This window comes from Zonotrichia albicollis, chromosome 4 (genome assembly GCF_047830755.1).
Source record: "Zonotrichia albicollis isolate bZonAlb1 chromosome 4, bZonAlb1.hap1, whole genome shotgun sequence".
Taxonomy (NCBI): Eukaryota; Metazoa; Chordata; class Aves; order Passeriformes; family Passerellidae; genus Zonotrichia; species Zonotrichia albicollis.
Window position 1 is genome coordinate 62,327,037 of NC_133822.1, and position 18,772 is coordinate 62,345,808.

The 18,772-nt window shown below is 37.2% G+C and overlaps 1 protein-coding gene and 1 long non-coding RNA gene across 2 annotated transcripts in view; one reads left to right on the forward strand and one right to left on the reverse strand.

The window, feature by feature from the left end:
- Window positions 1-6,598, reverse strand: part of SLC13A1 (solute carrier family 13 member 1) — a 25,763-nt gene extending 19,165 nt beyond the window's left edge. Inside the window, exons 1-4 of the mRNA XM_074539975.1 lie at window positions 6,480-6,598; window positions 3,840-3,973; window positions 1,927-2,055; window positions 1,043-1,179 (exon numbers count right to left, since the gene is read on the reverse strand). Coding sequence (XP_074396076.1) covers window positions 1,043-1,179; window positions 1,927-2,055; window positions 3,840-3,938 — 365 coding nt within the window. The 5' untranslated portion in view covers window positions 3,939-3,973; window positions 6,480-6,598. The remainder of the gene's footprint in view (window positions 1-1,042; window positions 1,180-1,926; window positions 2,056-3,839; window positions 3,974-6,479) is intronic.
- On the forward strand, window positions 4,855-14,754 carry LOC141728858 (uncharacterized). Its single transcript, XR_012580107.1, has 4 exons — window positions 4,855-4,971; window positions 10,145-10,297; window positions 11,454-11,605; window positions 14,252-14,754. It is a non-coding gene; the product is annotated as an uncharacterized LOC141728858 (long non-coding RNA).
- Window positions 14,755-18,772: the final 4,018 nt, after the last annotated feature.

The following is an 18,772-nucleotide window of genomic DNA, read 5'->3' on the forward strand; positions in this document are numbered from 1 at the left end:
GCATAGCACAAGAATACAGCTTAAGATAATGGGAAGCCGTAGAACAAGAATGTAAAGAGAATTTTTTCCAAACAGAAAGCTACAAGCTATCAAAAGAGGTACAACTAAATCAAAATACATGTGATATTTAAAATTAGGTTGGTCAAATTACTGATGAATAGAAATAATCCAGCATTCTTATGAGGTGTCATTATTTAAATCACTTAAGAGGCATCTTACTTTTTAGGACTGGGGTTTCTGGTTTTCTGACCCTTTGCTTCTTTTCTGCTTCCTGGCAAGGTGTCACAAGCATGATGTATTCTGGGAAGCTAAACTTGCTCTCTAGATCTTATGAGCAGCCTTACTTGAATGCTGACAGATGCTTCTGTCAGCCTAAACTCTTTCTGCAAGTTTGTAAAGCAAGCAAAGCTTTGAAAAGGATTTTTCACTACCAAAAATACGAGTTGATAGTCAGTAAGCAGGAAGTGTGATTTCTTTTACCTTATCCCCTCATCCAGCTGAGGAAGTGCCTATCCTTTGCTTTTTTTTTTCATATGTAGACAAAGGAAGACATCTTAAGTAAAGACATTATGTTAATGTGTTTTTCCTTCCCCACCACCTGCTTAGTTCATGTTTGGACTTTTTCCCCCTCACTGTGGATTTGTACTATTTTTGTATTTTTGGGAATGTCCAGGATTTTGAAAACACTATGGAAATAAAAAAAAATTAGCATAGAACAAATTTTATATTGTAGGCATTGGGTGGGAATGTTCCAACGACCATCAAGAAACAGGACCCCTGTATTATTTACAATCTAATCATACTTTTTGTTCAGAAGGATCCTCATTAGGAATAGAAGCACTACAGGGAACTTTCAATTAGGATTTCAGCAAAATATTAAAGTGTCACCTACAAACCTTTCACATCAATTTAAATATCTGCTTTGTTTGAGTAAAAAAGAAAGGCTGGATTTCTACTGTAGAAAGAGCAGTAGGCAATTATTTCTGGAATATACAGATTTCCACAAATATTATTATCCTTCAAGACACTGTTTAGCACATACCATGCAGGGTTGACACCCACCAGCATCACCATTTTTAAAGCCACTCTTTTGTGAAGATTCCATTTTTCTATTGACGTTGCCAAACAAATCACTCCAATCAGCAGCAGATGAAAGTCTTTAAAATAAGCAGATGCTACCTGAAACAAAATAAAAAAACCCAAAAACCAAAAAGGAAATAAAGCCATTTTTAAAATTAAACTGTGAATTTCTTTTAGCCTTTGGTAATACCAATTTAATGAAAAAAATCAATAAGATTATATTATGAAATAAATAAAGAGACTCTTTTTTCTTAAAATTAGGTCATCGGAACTATTAAATGCATTTAACCTAATGATTCAAGGATAAATGCATTAAAGTTCATATTGTTAAAACAAAATATAAAATAAAGTTTCAGATAGAACAATCCAAAATTGTCAGTCACATCTCACATGCATACTAAATCAGCAATTAAATGTTGTTCTTGTTACTTTTTTATCTATCCAACAGGTAAAGTAACAACTTTAAGCATAGATTTATATTATGATTAGCTGTGATTTCATCTCTTTGACACGAAGGTGTATAGTCAGCAGTTTGCAAATGATGTCGTTATTGTGACATTTTGCCTCTGTAATATTAAGGATGTTTCATAACTACCTAACATTTTCCCATCAACTGACATCTAAACACTGAGCCACTATCTAGGAGAAATTATTAAAGAAATTATTTTAAAAATGTGAACAAGTCCTGAAGACAAAGCATGTAAGCAAGTCCTGAGGCAGAACTGTTGTGATTGGCACTCAGCTAATCCATGCATTTGCCTGACAGGTTTCAACATCACATGTTTCATTCTTTGGAGTTTTGATTCCTGATATGCACAGTATAAACCAGAGAAAAATAAAGGTTACCTGCTTGGATGCCATTATACCAAACAAGGGGAACATAAAGGCAGGCAGCAAAGCTGAAACAGCCAGTGGCAAAGCTTCTGTGAGCCAATAGATGGCAACTACAAACAACGTGTATGCACATTCTGCTTCCTAGAATACAAAAGGCACCAATAACAACCTGAGCTGATCATCCAGGGGAAAAAAAACCACAATTCTAAAAGCACATCTCCATCAGTAGAGAGAGTCCCCACAGCTGGAAAAAGTATGAGTCAAAGGACCTGTGTTTAGGGTAGTTATTGTGTGCTATTGACAATCCTGCTGAGATATGAAACACACTCAGTAAAATAGGTGTACAGAATTTTTTCTGAAATAGTAAAATTGTAAAATTATTTCAATTCTATCACTCAGGAACAATGGGAAAAAAGTCAGCTGCCTGTTCTTTCAAGGACAATTAATCACCTTCTAGGTCATTCTGAAGCATTCTCAGGCCATGAATTCCTATAAATCAAAAGCATTTTGACTCTGTAAGCAAACCTTTAAGAGTCCAGGAGTACTCGCAGTCAGTAATTGGGCAAATGTTTTGTCATCAGTAGCAATAAGGCAAGGATATCATCTAGCAAAAAAGGTATCATGCAATTCTGACAGGAAACATTGTTGTTTTTCAGACTTGAATATTTAGCAAGTGTCTTTTGCTTCAACTCCTTAAAACCAGGAGGTTTTTCTTTTCCTTTTTTTATCTTTTTTTTTTTTCCTCTCAGGAGAATAATTTTCAATGGTGTCTGTAAAATGCAGCCCCAGACAAATATAATGAGGTGAATTAAATCTATTTTTTTTTCCAGAGTATTAGAAATCTCTTTTGTGTAGTTTTAAATTTATATTTCTGCTTTTAAGGAAAATGGTTTGGAACTCTTAGTGCCCCTGGTTAGGGTATGAAATTACTCAACAACATCAGAGATGTTTTGTACTGGGAAAGGAGCAGCTTAATGATGTTGCTCTTGGAACCTTTGACTGGAAAACAACAATATTAAACCTGAGTCAGTCAGCTGTGGCTATCATTTATTTTGGGAAAGAAATTTTTGTTATGTATGAAACAATTCTAAATATCCATTCACCTAGCAAATGTTCATCTCATTAAAGTCTTATGATATTAGGAATTTCCCATGAGTTTCCTCTCAGAAAGGAAATCAAATATTGGAATGTGATGTGAGAGTTAGAAGCACATTGCTCTGTACCCACCATGTAACTGTGAGGCAAAGACTTCTGAAACAAATTTTCATGTATTTTCATACATGGTATGTATAACACACACATGATAACACATCGCAGAATTCCATTTCAATCTGCTGGCATCAGAGCTGTACCAAATAGAGTCACTAATGACATTGTTAGATAGCTGTTTCATCAGCTTGGAATTGTCCCAAGAGTTAGTGAATGCCACAATTTATTTCCAGTAAAGTAAAACTATAGATTTTGCTCTATTTAGGAACCAGAGGGAATTTGTCAGCTCACTGAATTCGGTCATTTCCTAGCAGACAACACAAAAAGTGATGAACTTAAAATCCTTTATTAAACAAAAAGTAATTGCAGATCTTTTCCTGAAAATTCATCTCCATTGTCAATTATACAGAGCTGTTTAAGAGTCCAAAAATAATAATGATAACAATAATTTCAATGTAGTCCAGATGTTAGAAAACAAATATGTGATTCTGAGCTTTATACACCCAGTATAGAATTTTATGTTGAAGCTGTCTTCTCTAAATTTCTGTGAAAATACACTGAATTGGCAGAAAAATAATCACAATGCAATTATCATTATTCATTCAAGGTCCCTTCCAACTCAAAATATTTGTGATTCTGTTAATCTGAAAAGGTCTGGAAATCTCAATCTTTACATACAGGTGCAAAATAATTATCTGTCCAAGCAGGTCACTTACTTTGGTTTTGATGATAAGTGGAAGTGGAAGTAAAAGCAGTGGGGTGAGGACAATGAGCAGGAACTTTCGGTAAACCAGGAGGTAGCTAAGAATCTTCATGGTTGATGGCTGTTAGATGAACTTCCCTGAAGAAACTGCCAAAAAACATGTCTGACTTTAAATAGCTGACTCTGATTAATATTTTTCCAAGCTATCACCTTTAGCCATTGCTAAAGCAGGCCAGTAAAGCAAGTTAAAATTAAATCTGGCTCTTTACTGTTTTAGCAAGTTTATTAACAGTAGGTTGATAAGATAAGTGTCCGCCTTAAACCAAGGCTAGATGTCAGCCCTCTCAGGACTTTCTCTCCCTGCTCTTCCTCATAAGAAGTTTATGTAATTACAACAGGTTCTAGACTGTCAGAAAAATAAAACCTTCCAGTGCTCTCCCAATCACTGCTGACTTCTGTAGGAAGTCAAAACATATAACATACATGAAATATATGCTCAAAGACAGTTGGGGCATTTATGTGAAATCATAACCAAGATAATTTTATTGAACAGAATTAAAAATTCTTCATTGTTTTCTCCATCTGTGGAGATATTCAAAACTTCATAGGATAAAATCCCAAGCAACCTGACCTGAACTTTGTTCTGCTTTGAGTAAAAGGTTGGACTAGATGACTTGCAGAAGTCCCTTCCAGCCTCAGCCTTTCTGTTGCTTTTATCTGTCTAGAATCTAAAGTATATGAGAAAAACAAGGCTTTTTTTCTGTCTTGCCAGGCAGGGAATAGCTCATTTTCTCTTCTCATGCAGAAAAAGGATAAGTTCTTTTTTATGTACATCATATAAAGTTTTGAGGAAGTCTAAGAGTAGAAGACTTTTTGAGATAAAAGTCAAAAATAAAGAAATCCCTTTGCCTGAATTTCCCCCTTTCTCAATAAAAAGAACATTTGGTACTGTCTTTGTAATACAACAAAATAGCATCACATAAGGAACAGGAAAAGACAGGAAAGAAGGTTGTACACTATCTGTGGGTGAAGATTAAAAGGGGGAAGAACACATTGTTTTGTGCTCGGAAACTTACATGAAGCAGAAAATCAGAAGAGGAGACAGATGAAGAGTTGAGCTGCCATCAGAACCATCCAAAGGACAGGTAATAAAGGCAGATTTTTGCTATCCATATAACCTTTTGATTATAAGAATCCCATGTGTCAAGGTGCAGGCAAAGCAAGGGATTAGATTGTCGGTGTTGAGTACACACTTCTGGTTTCAGGAAGGGAGGACTTTGGCTATGGGAAAGCAGTATCTCATATCTAACTGTCAGAAAGCAATTCACTGAAAACCCAAAGGTGGGAAACAAACGGGAAAAAGTAAAATGAAATAACAGCCTTGCTACTGGGGAATTGGGAAAACATCTTTGACACAACCTAGGGAGATGAGACTGAGACTTCATGGGAAGATGGTGTAAGGGATTAAAGATGTTCAAGCACAATGCTAACTTTTGAAAGGGGCTGTTCTAAGTATATAGAGACAAACTTGTTTAAAGAATTCAGAGACAGAATTAGGAAATCTTCAAATATCCAAAAATCCAAAGAGAATCATGTGAGACCTGGAAAAATCTGTGCTATAAAGGAATAACAAGCATTTAAACTGATAAATTCAGAAGGATTGTGATATGAAACATATCTCAGTTGAAGAAGTCGCAGAAAATTTCTATTAAAATATCAGAACTAAAAGGAAATTACAGGAGAATAATTTAGTAAGCAAAAGGAAAGAAAAACTGCAGACAGTGCTGGAGTATTCATTTTCTTTGCTTTAGTCTTTACAAAGGTAAATGGAAGTCAAATTAATTTTAATATGAAAACTGGAACACACTGTGGGGACAGTGATGGTGGGAGTAGTGAATATTTAGATTTAATATATGTATTCAAGTCAACAGTTCCAGAGGAATTTCACACACAATTCACTGGTGATAATTCATACAGTAATCTGAGAACTGTTTTAGAATATATTTGAATATATTTTGTTATGCCAAATACTTGAAAAATGTTGGAGTATTGCAAATTTCTAGAAGACTGATCAGAGAGAAATGGAAATTAAAGATGTCACATGGACTCAATTTAGTTTTTTTTTTTTCTTCGAGCAATTCACTTAGTGACCAAAGATGTAAATTATATGCATTTTATTTTTCTTCAATGAACTTATTAGATAAATCAAGAGCAAGTCGGAGGTAAGCATAGAAGAAATGCTCTAGGGGAAATTATGCCTGTGCGTACAAATAATTTTTTAAAATTTCTTCTTGAAGAGCAGTTGCAATTGTTATACATTCAGTTGCAATTGTTCTACATTCATACTTTGAAGATATTTCAAATGGCATCCTTAAGAGGTCTATTCTGCTTAGTTTTCTAGCCCATATTTTTGTTAATGTTTTTGAATCATAAACTTGTAATCAGCAGGACAAAGATAAGACCTTCCAGCTAATACTAAACCATAACATCTGCTTTTTCAGCATTCTTAGGTAATCACTGCTATAGCTAAATGCTGTGGGGAGATAGAAGTCCGGAACAAAGGAGAAAAGATACTTCCAATACTAAATCAAATAAAATATTGCCGATGAAAAGTAGAAATTGTCCTGCATAATTAACATTGAAATTCTCAAACCTGTCTGCAGGTCCCTGGTCAGCTATCAGAGGTGGTCAGGGGAGAACAAGGTGTTAGGCTGAGGAGGTTTCCTTCCAAACTATGCCGAGATGTTTCTGGACAGTCAAGCTTCTACAGGTGCCCTGAGAATAGACAGATAGATGGTTTGGGGGAGAATGAACATGCAGTGGAGTAAGTTTAATGGTGGGGAGCTGGAGGCTTTCTGAAAGAATGTAATTTGGGAGAAAACTTACCTTACAAGCAAGACGAAGGAACAAGAGAGGATATGCAGTCCTCCTTAAAGAACTTTGAACATACAGCTCTGTATGTGAAGACAAAAGTGGTCTTAATGTGATTTGAGGTGTTATTGAATGATTATGAAAAAAAAAATTCAATTTAAAAAATAAATAAGGACATATTGACAACACTGGAAAAAAAATTAAAAGAGGCAGAGTTGTGAAGGATAAAGAATATTTCTAGTTGTGCTGCCCAGTGTTAGCAGATCTGGGTCAGCACTGATCCCTTAATCCCTAGCCTTGGAAAGCTTCCTTTATTTTTGTAATGTCTTGAGTTAACTGTGGACTTCCTTTGTGCGTTTTCCCAGTAGTTGCATTTTCTGGTTCATTTTTTCAGACATCAGAAAAGCCTAGGAATGGTCCTTTTACGCTGAAGTTTTGTGTAGATAGCTGTATTTGCAGTTTGGTTGAGCACTGCTATTTCTCTTTAATACTTGAAGAAGGCCTTGTATGCTCCAAAACATAGTTGTGTGGGACAATAAAGCAGAAGAAGTGTTTGAGAAAAAGGAGAGAAAAATTCTCACTGTTCCAAAAGCTGATTTTTCAATAAAACAAAGGAAGATGAGAGATCCAGTTATGGGGAATGAGATGGGGCATCGTCATATCCCAACAGATAAAATGAGACAGAAGTCATGTCCCCACTGATTAGCAGACAAAAAAATAAAATTTCCTAGGCACTATGATTTTCTGTAGAATGCATATTTCAAGACTCGCAGTCCGATTGTGAGATCTTTCTCTTGAGTGGTCCAAGACATCTGTTCTGACTGAGGCCCTGAACAACAAACTGTTGCACAGATCAAGCAGCATATGGTTCATGCAGTCCCCTTGGGCCACTCCAGGCAGGACCAGATGAGAGAAATGCTCTCTGTGCTGCTGCCAGGATGCACCACTCCATTGGAGTCTCTGGCACAAGGCACCTGCAGGTCAGCAGTGCCAGGGCTACAGGGCAATTTGCTCAAAGACCTGGATACAGCTCATGGGTAATGTGGGAGAATGGGGATATCTGTTGTGTGTCCCAAGGACATTAAACCCTGGGGGAAAGTAAAATGTGAATTGATTTCCATGTTATAGGAAGTACTTTGTCAAGAATCACCTGAAGCGATGGAGAATGAGCCATGCAAGACGGACAAGCACTGCAATGACCCAACATGAGGGAACAATTTAACACAACCTCTCCTGTCCTGAGCAGCCACCACAACACTTGAAGGCCCAGTCATGCATCACACAACTCAATGGACATTTTATGGATGTTTTACAGGGGTGACCCATAGACTATGAGAATCCTATCTGTACATATGTGTATCACACGACATGAACGAGAGTGGTGCTTAGTAAGGTTGTATTGGATAGTGTGAGACTTGAGTGTGGCATCCATTGTATGGACTAAGGGCTAGAGATTGAGCTGGGATGGATGGATTTGGTTCATGGCGGTCTCTCATGGTGCTGGTTTGGACCATGTGTTGTTTTGAAAATGCAGATAACACACCTGGGTTTTGGTTATTGCTGAGAAGTCCTTCCATGGCATCCAGATATTCCCACTCTGCCTCCCAGTGAGTAGGCTGAAGGTGTGCAAGAAGTTAGGAGGAGACACAATAAAGGTAACTGACACAAACTGATTAAGCAGGATACTTTCTGCCATATAAAAACAGGTTTAGCAATAAAAACTTGGGGAGCAGGCAGGTATTTTGGGATGAGAGACACTGCTCAGAGCCTGGCTGGGCATTGACCTATTTGCAGGAGGTGGTCAGTGTTTACTTTTGTATTAATTTTTTATTCCATTTTATTATTCCTCTTTATTTTGCTTATTAAATGTTTTTAACCACATGTTTTCTCACCTTTGCCCTTCCTATTGTCTCCCCTGTCCTGCTGGAGTCAGAAGAGCTGAGTGGTGCTTGGCTGGTGAACCGAGTCAACCCACCACACCTTGTCAATGGCCTTGAAAATTACAGTACCGCTTTTCATCTTAACATGAAATTAAAAACCTTTGGAACATCATAGACAGTATGGTAATATTACCAGACTAAGAAAAACATTTCAGTTAAGCAATGCTTCTGAAAATTTCAAAGCATGCAGAGTCTAGTACAATGTGCAGCAAGGCAGGATTGATAGAAATGTGAAAGGGGAAAAGAAAAATCAATATATCCTTGTCAAAGGTTGATCATTCAGGATAGGTTTATAGAACAAGATAAGTACTATATTAGAGCAGCCAATCTAGAGGGAAAGTTTTTTACACCAATATATGTCTAATTATAGTAACAGAAATACCACATATCACAACAAGAACTGTAAGATGAGTAAGGTATTACTCAACGGGAAGCAATATGTGGAAAAACAGGGCAAAGGAATGTAATTAAAGAATCTTCTCAAAGAAATTTGAAGGATTTATGCTTCTACAAAATTATATTAATGATTTTCAAAATTATTGATAACAAAAATGAGAAGCATTATCAAATGTTAAACTTTTTTATATAGAAAAATTTGAATTCTGAAGTTACTAAGTTCTACTGTGTAGGGGAAAGAGAAGGAAGCTCCATAAATGGCCTGAGTAAGCACTGTTGTGGGATTTACTTCTGATTTTGCACTTCTGTATCTAAATTGGTCACTATAACCTCTGTCTCACAATCTACAGATAGATGGATGTAGTCCCACCCTGCTCAACTGAAGTGCTTTAACCAGGCTGAGGTGAATTACAGAGTGTTTCTCTTCACTGACTACAAGACCTTATTCAAGGCATCTAACTTTTAGATGTCTGTGGCAGGACAGACTTGTTTTATCCTCTGCTTGTTCGGGAAAAAATCCTAAGAAGCTCTCTGTAGTCAAGAGCAGCTACAAAAGACCTGGAGCACTGAGCAAAGAAACTTTCTCCTTTCCTTCAGTCTTAGGGTTTAAGTAAATTGATACAGCATGTACCCATCATAAAACAAGATTTTGTCAGTATTTTAAACATTATTATTTTTGTTGAATAATTAGCTTTCACTCCTTATCATTGAAAAAAAAATTGGAAACCATCTCTAATTTTATTTGTGTATTAATTTGCCAGCGGCTGAGATCAGAGGGCTTCACTATTTTCATTATTTCCAGGGAAAATTAAATGTCTTTTGTATCCAATACTGATCTCCACCTTTAGAAAGATTCCATTGAGAATAAATTTTCACAAATTAAAAAGTGATTAAGTCAAAAATTAAGTCAAAAGCACTAATTCCCCAAGAATTTGCAAGTTCTGCAAATCTTTTAACAGGCACAGGAAATTTTGCCTGGCTGGTTCCCATTGTTGCTGCTCATTATTTTTCTTCAAAAACATAAAGCTTTTGGAACTGAAAATTCTATTAACATCCCCATACAGCATATAGAGAGAATTAAACACTCCTCTTTCCCTTTTTCTTCTTACAGAAGTGAAAGCAGAGCTGCACTGAGTGCAGCTCCACAGTGGTGGAATTGGATGTTAGGTGACATGTCCCATCCTGAAGTTTTCCAATTTCTAAGTACATATGCAAGAGGATAACAGACAACTGCTCCAACAACTCTGAATGCTCTAAAAACTAGGTTAGTAAATCGTTATGGAACTGTAATTGTATTTTAAACTGTGTGTTTTCTTTTTTCGAAGAATCCCCTAAGGAACAGACTCTTCTAAGCTTAGCAGAATGCTATCAGGGACAATGAGATTTGTATGGAAAAGGAGGTAAAGAATCAAAACAAAAGTACCTTTTGGGAATTTCAATAGCATAAAATTCTGAATAATACGTGATATTTATCTCCAGATTGAAGATGGAGACTTGGGAGGCTTCTGAAATAATTTGGGTGTTGTATTCCTATAATTTTGTTCTCCCATACTAAACAGCAACAGTTAAAGAACACTAAACCCCATTTATTTTCATATTATTCCTTGCATTTCTTTTTGTACACTACAGAGCAGCTGAGAAAGTTCTCTTTGAAAGAGATCATTGATGCTTTTTGGAGAAGCAGTTCACAAAAACCAGATTGAATCAATTGTCATCATATTATGAGAGGAGAAACACATTTTATACCTACACTCAGTCTGTATTTCTGAGTAGAAAGAATCTGACACGTTGAATACACTTTCACACTCCTTACTGCATAAAAGCAAACAAACTGAAAAGAAACAAAATCCAATTACTCGACACTGAAAATTTTAATGGGCAAGAAGTTCACTATTCATTGTAAACATGTCCCTTCTCACTTTGAATAGAAACCCACTGTACCTAAATTACTTTAGTGTGATGATTTTTCAAGATGACCTGTACTTAGAGCCATTTTCTTTGGCTCTAAGTTCAAGTGCTTCAGTTCAAGTGCTTCACTATATATTCTATATATTCTATATATAGAAATCACTATATATTCTTCCAAGTTTCTGAAACAAATTATTCTCTTCCAATGATGCTAGATAGCACAGAGGTTCTCCAATATTCTAATTTATTCTGGGTACTCCATTACTGTGATACTTCCCACTGGAATCACTGCCCAGTGACACAAAGGGGAATTTCCAAGACATAAACTACATGTAAACTTCCTGTTCATGAAAAAAAAGTAAAAGACAAAGAAATAACGGAATTTTAAAACAATAAAGGGCCTATATATGGGTCTCCTTTATTTGAAGCACACCTTGAGAGCTTAAGAAATCTCAATTATTTGAGATTCATTATACAAACTGTTTCTACATCAATCTGCTTCTCTCAAACAGCTCCTTGACAATGCTTCTCTTCACCGTTGAAGCAGCTGTGAGCAGTTTGACTTCAGAGCTGAAACCAATTTAGCTTCATCAATGAGATATTGTACCTACAGCAAACAAGTTCTGCTGAGAGTTTTTCCTGACTGGAGCATGACATTAAGCAGGTGAGTCAAATTCCACATACTCAGAACCCATCCTGGACACTTGTCAGGCAAGACTGTAACTCAGATTCCACAGCATGTTATTTTCTTGGCCAGGACCTCTCTGTAAGTACAGTTCTCTTGATGAAGGAGCTGCCATGCTTCCAGTTTGCCCTATAATTTTCTCCACCCTCATTCCAGAGGCTTCATCGAGTGCCTCAGACTCCTGAACATGGTGTCCAATGTGCTCCTTTTAAAGACAACAGACACAGGCCTTTTGGAAACTGACACCTCTCATATTCTGGCAAACTTCCCTTGACAATAACCAGTATGGGCTGGGAAAACCCTGAAGCCTTCATAAGCTTTTCATATTCCTGCATATTCTGCTCATTGACTGAACAGGCAATAATACCATTTTGTAAGAGATGTGTCCTCTGGGCTGCTCTCATGTGCCCCAGTACAAAATCAGAACACAAACCTCAAATTATTTATAGGCCTAATTTATCATTTAACAATTTTTTGCCTCATTAAAATACAACTCCACGTTTATTCTTGTTGAATGACGTGTAGTTGGTGCTGTGTGAACCCAAAGTCTAACGTGCAGTGGATCTGCATGGACAAGCAGATCTGCCTTTCTAGAATAGACACTCTCACAGCCTGGGAGAGCTCATGTGCACATTGGAGCAGCTATAAAGGCAGAACTGTTGGTCTTGCACCATGATCTAATTCTCTCGCAGCACAGTTTTCCAACCTCTTCCCACTGAAATGTGCACATTCCTCATGAAAGGATAGAGATTGTGGTAGAGTTAACACAGATTTTTAAGAATTAATTTCATAAAGTGCTAGTAATATTCCTCAAACTTACAAAACACTGGATTGGTAATGAATTTTGAGATATATGTCTGAAAATAGTCCACAATTGTCAGCAAACTATCTGAACTGCAAGTAACCTAGGTGTGCTCTGATAAAACACCATCCTATAATTTCGATTTTTATCATTTTGGAGGAGGAATTTTGTTTTAAAATTAGTTGCATGATATAACTCCAAGGTAAGTGTTTTAATTTTCATAAGTCAATACATTCAGGAACAGCTTGGATGAACTTTGAACAACCTGGTCCAGTAAAAGATGTCCCTGCCCACAGCAGGAAATGAACTTGATGCTCCTTAAAGGTCCTTTCCAACCCCAAATACTCTCTGTTTGCTTTTATACAGAATGCAAAAGCAGCAGGAAAAAATTTTGCCTACAGTGGCACTATAAAAGGTGTCTTTGTTTGCATGGGATTTCCCTTCATGACAGCAAAATCTTTTATGGGGACTTTTATCAAATAAAATGTGAGTCAGTAATACCCTAATGATATCTGTTGAGGCGCAACATGAGAAAGAAAAATATTTAAATCCTTTCCCCAGCTAGCTTTTTCATTTTTAATTATTCCAGGTGATGACAGATAGTTGGAAGTGCTAGAGTTATGCTTCTCATAATTGATGTTGTCTGTGTGATGATGACATGCTAATGTCATCATCCATGCTGGCTTTTATCTAAGATGTTTGATCGGTTGTGTTATTGTTGAGGAAAGATGTTCATCAGCCAAAACCATTAACTACTATGCTTGACTTACAGCAAAGTTCAATTTAATTTCCTTGGATAAATTTATTTTGGTGAAACCCAAAATTGAATAGTTTGTCAAAATTATGCAGGAACTTCTAATTGATAGATGTAACTACATGAAATTTTTCAGTGCCATAATTATTCTAAACATATCATTCTGAGATTTAATCTTAGTTTTTCTTCTTTTTTTTTAAATTACTAATGATTTTAACAGTTTGCTTCCTTTCAGTAAAAGACATATTTTCATTTTATTAATACACTTTGTAAATTCTCACATTTTTCCCCCAGGTGATATTTTGTTTATCATGTTTCTGCATAATTTTATCGTTTGGAGTTTTTTAGAATTCTTTATTAGGTCTTCTCCCACTTTGACCCAAAACTTCACATTAAAACTTTTTTCTTCTGAATAATATCTGTTTTTCCACATATGCCTACATATAAAAAATGTCCACATGTAAAAAAGCCCACATCAATAAATGCATCTTATAATGTGTAAATGTTTGACTTCACAGTTTGACTTTTGAGTTCAGGGGAAAATCTTTTCTGTCAGTCTTCTTATGTACTCTTTTGGTTTTTTTCATAAAGTTTATCAAATTTCTGGATGACCACATTCACATTTTTCTCATTGACAGTAATATATTTAGCCAAACTTCAGATCTGTTTTCCTTGTTCCTTTCTTAAATTTTCAGTCATTCTTTGTCTCTCTTGGAACTTTCAGTGATCAGTTTATCATCAACAATAAAATTGTTTCAGTAACTTATTTCTGTAAGGTCCTGAGAATAGTACATAGCTAGATCAAAGCTGGGTTAATGTCTTATTCAAAACATTATTTCCTAATCTTACACTAATTTTGGACAATAAAGGCACAAATCTATTTACTCAGGGATTCTTTGTAATCTTAACTTTCTCATAAAAAATGTCTATGATGTCTACCATCAAAACAAACCACACAAGTACTCCCATTGCCCTTTGCTGCTGCAAACAAACTCAAATTGCAATAAAACTGACTTGTGAAGCCTTGGATTTAACTGTACTCATTCCTCTTTTTCCCCATTCTGCCAAGACCTAGCAAACACTCTCCAAGCTTGGGTGGCAGTGTCCCCTACGCTGCCAGCACACCGAGCACTTCTGGCAGTGAGTGGAGCTCCCAACGTGCCCCAAGCCAGGCAGGACAAGGAAAATGGGCCTGGCTCAAGCTTCTGCTGGAATGGGAAGATAAGGTACTGGTACACATTTCACATCTCCAGCCCCATTCAGCATGGCTGAGGAAATTTCCTGTTAACAAAGTTAAATTTCAGGCTGAAACTGCAGCAATGAGAGGAGCCTGCAGCCAAATAACCTCCACCAGAGCGGAGTAAAAGTAGTGAAGAAAGTCTCTGCTCTCCTCTTCATGCCTATAGCCATGTTTATGTGTTTTACTACCCACAGAAATGAATCACAGAATATTAGGGTAGCTATGATGTTAATAGCATGTCTTAAGAGCAGTTTAAAATTCAGAAGCAGTGCTGGGATGTTTCTCTCTGCATCCGCATTGTCCGGCTGTTTACATTGCCCATGCCAAAAACATCCGCTGTTATGTTAAAGAAAGCTCAACTCTGAAAAGTAAATTCTGCTTGATAATAATGTGTTTCCATAGATTACTTCTTTTCACAGGAATTCTCTGAGGGAATACTGGAGAGGTGGGAAAAAAATCACCTGAGAAATTATTTTTGAAAAGGTCATGAGATGAAAACTGACCAAGTGCAAACTTTCTCATATCCAAAGAATTAATCTGCATGAATTAGTATGCATCCTTGTTAATTTGGATAAGGAGGTTTCGTTGAGTTGGGGAGAAATCCCCTTGATGTCTCATGATTTAGGCAAAATGAGACTTATATGCCATGTTGCAATTGGTTTTTTCCTTACAAAAAGTTGACTTTGTCTGGGATGCAAGATAAGACTCCTAAGAAGAGAGCATTTTTGTATCTTTCATTTAATAAACAGTAAAGGAAAACACTTATTTCAAGGAAAATATATTTCAGTGAATAAAGACTAAAATTCAGATGTGAAATCACACTAAAAAAATCACACTTTGATTTCCATATGTCTTTATTAAAATAATAAAGAAGAGAAAAATATTAAACATAATCAGTAATTGCTTAACCATTAATACTTTCTTTTAAAATAAATCAAGCTCAGAGATCAGGTCCAGAGCTGCACTGAATCATATTTTAGGGCTCTTCTAATTTGTTTCATTTGAATTTGATTCAGTATTAAATTCTAACAGCATGAAAGATCAGGGAGCACTAATCATGAGGTTTGACTTGCACTATCCCCTTCTCCTTTATTCAGAAATAATTACCTTTTTCAGGTTCAAAGAAACCTCTAAATTAATATTGTATGGCCCTGCCATTTTTGTGAAAATAATCAGATTTCTTAATTGAACTTAAGAGGATATATTAAAAAATGCATAAAGATGCTATTACTTTATTATTAGATGTAATTCTGAGCCTCCTACATATCCCTGGAGCAGCCTGGTTCCGAGGCAGCAGCTCAGCCACGTGAGGCTGAGCCCCAGCCTCCAGGGTGAATGGGCTCATGCAAGTTCACATCAGGGGTAGGCAAGGCCTCTTCAACAAGGGCTTTCAAGAGAAATTTGGGAGATGGATTTGCAACATGTCAGCTACTAGCCTTGTGTGGCAGATATGAAGCAGGAATAAATGGCCATAGATTATTTCATATCAGTGAGAGCAATGCATAGAAATGTGTTCAGATGGCCAGGCTACATTCCCAGCAGCTGCTCCCAAAGCCAATATCAGCTGAACAATCTAATTTTGGAAACTCCTCATGCCTTGGAATAAGTGTTCCCCCTCTTAATTTTCTACCATGCAAGAGGTTTTTTTTTTGCTTTTAATCTAGTTTTGATCTGAAACTAGATTAAACTATCTAGTTTGTATATTAACAGCTCCTGTGGCCTGGAAACACACAGCCTTTGCCAGCCCTACTGACCCACTTGACTGAAGGAACTGCTTACTTTTGGGAAGCCAAATCTCTAGATCCACTGGGTATAAATCAAGAAGAAAATGGCAAGAGCTTAATTTATGCTCTTTAAAAATCCTGAAACATCTTTTTTGTCTTACAAACTAACAGTATTTTTTTTAAATTATATTAAAGGCTTCATTAGCTGTACATTTCCAAGTCCCAGAAAACATTAAGGACAAGGAGGAGAGAGATACAACAGCACAAATATGTAAAGTATGGCAATCTGGAATTTCCTACCGGAATTAGTTATGGAGAGACATCAATCACTGTTCCCTCTAACCCAGCTTCAGGTCACTACCTCTATTCTTAATCTTTGCAAAGATTAACAAACAGCCAATTTACATATATATAGCTCTGTAAAAGATTTACAGGTTCAAATGGTAGGAATGAGTTTCAGATATCCTGGCAAACTTCCTATCTTAAGGGCTCTTCCAAATCAGCTTGAGTATATGTCCTTTTCCCCACCACCCCTCTTCCCCAAAATAAAACAAAATTCATCCAACAATAGTTGGATGAATAGTTGGATTTTTAGTACCTAAAAATACCACAAAAAATTGTATCTTATTCTGACTTTTTCAGAACAGGGTCACTTTTTTCTAAAATATATCCTGCATGATTATAACTTTACTTATGAAGAAGACAGAAGAATATAGTTAAGGGTAAGAGATGATTTTGTGTACTGCTGGGTAGCAGGGCACAACAACACTGGGCTCCAAAGGGCTGGATTCTTAACAGAGCAAACTGAACAGCAGTAGCTCAAATTAGCTTCTCAGCCAACTCTTGGATACACTTTAAACAAATTGCCTGCATTTCAACAAAATTATCCTTTCTTCTACTTTCCTGATGTGTGACACAGTAACTTCCATGTCAAAAAAAAACAACCATAACACTCTTGGTCAACTTCCCTTATGCTATGAAAACATTTTTCTACTGGATTTAGCAGTTTATGATCTCTGTAGAACACAATTTTTTATCAATACAAAGGAAATACTTATTGAAAACAACTTACATTCCCAGTTATGGTAGCCAGGGCCAAAGAGATACAGAACCAACTGTTCGGGCTTTCTCTTTTAACCCCTGATGAGGGCAATACAACTCCCTTTTTCTGTCTCCAGTAACAGGACAGGCACAACTCGATGCTGGCTCATCCCAATCAGCTTTTCCCAAGGGACAGCCTCACCAGGCTTGTTGCTTTTCCCTGGGAGGAGGCAGCTGCTGGCTATCAGCAATCATTGGCAAGCAGGCACATTCCTCCTGCCTGCCCAGAGGTGCCAGTGGGGAGCAGAGGCCAGCTCTGCAGCCCTGGTCCAGAGCAGGGCTGATAGCCTGACCTTCAAAACCAGTTTCTTCTGGCTGCTGAGGTCAAGACATTTTGGAATAGAGATTTCTGCTGTGTTAACAGCCCCATCAAGGGGCTCCCATTTCACTTTGGGTCTTTGTGCACTAGCTATGTGCAGATAGTAAGTGCTGTGAACCCACTGCAGCCAAGCATGCAGAGTGTCATGATGTCTTTTAAAAGATAAATATGTTGTGTGGCTATGCAGATAAACACCACTTTCCCCAGGTATTCTGAACAATAACATTGGGAGGTTAATGGGAGTTTCTGTCAGATTCTGAAAGCTCTCCTGGCTACTCAAGCAGCCTGCAAATTCCTCTGTCTCAAGGTTCAATGCCTCCACATTCCTTTGCAGAGTGTCAGGGTGATCTAACAACAGGAAACCTGCTGCTGCTGGTTGCAGAGCAACCAAGGAGACAAATAACCTGTATTATAACAATTTGGTTTTCAACCAGGCTCAAGTTAGTATTGGTGGAGCCAGGGAATAGCTGATCACAGCCGGGTGATGGGACTGCAAGCTTCCCGCAATGCTCGAGTGGCCTCTGTAATCCACTTTCTTATACATCTACTCAAAAGCAACTGATAAAAGCTTGATAGCTTAAAAAAACAAACAAACAAGCAAACAACTCTCTAAAAGAAATAGGCTTTATCATGATATAAAGTGAATCAGCTAACATTTTAAATAGAAAATAATCAACTATTTGATATGCTAGGAAAATTAAATAAATAAATATTACCTTTTTTACACAGACCACTCCATGTCCAAAGCAGTCCTTTATTGTGATGCTGGTTTTGTGGCTTCCTGACAAGAGCTAATCCTGCACAGCCCTCTGATGTGGACAGATTTCCCTCTGTCCCTGTCAGGGCTGGCCAGCTGCTCTGTGCTCCTTGCAGCAGTTCCCATCTCTGAGCAAAAGGTTCCCATCTCTGTGCCCTGATCCTTTGCTACCCCTCCCTGACAGCTCTTGAACCTGCCCAGTCCCTCAGCACTCTCCCTCAAGAGCAAGTTCCCTCATCCTGCCTTCTTTCAGATGGCTGAGCCCATTAAGTTTCTATTTAAGTGATCAGCATGAGTACATCTGTAGCAACAAACCAAGTGTTAAAACTGCCTGGCTCAGAGTTTCTCAGTTGTGTGGACCAACTGGCTTTTTGGTGGCCAGCCCTAGGGGTAAGATGAGTTAGGCCCTGCTGCTCAGCCTTGGAGGCAAAGGGAATGGTGCTGCCCTC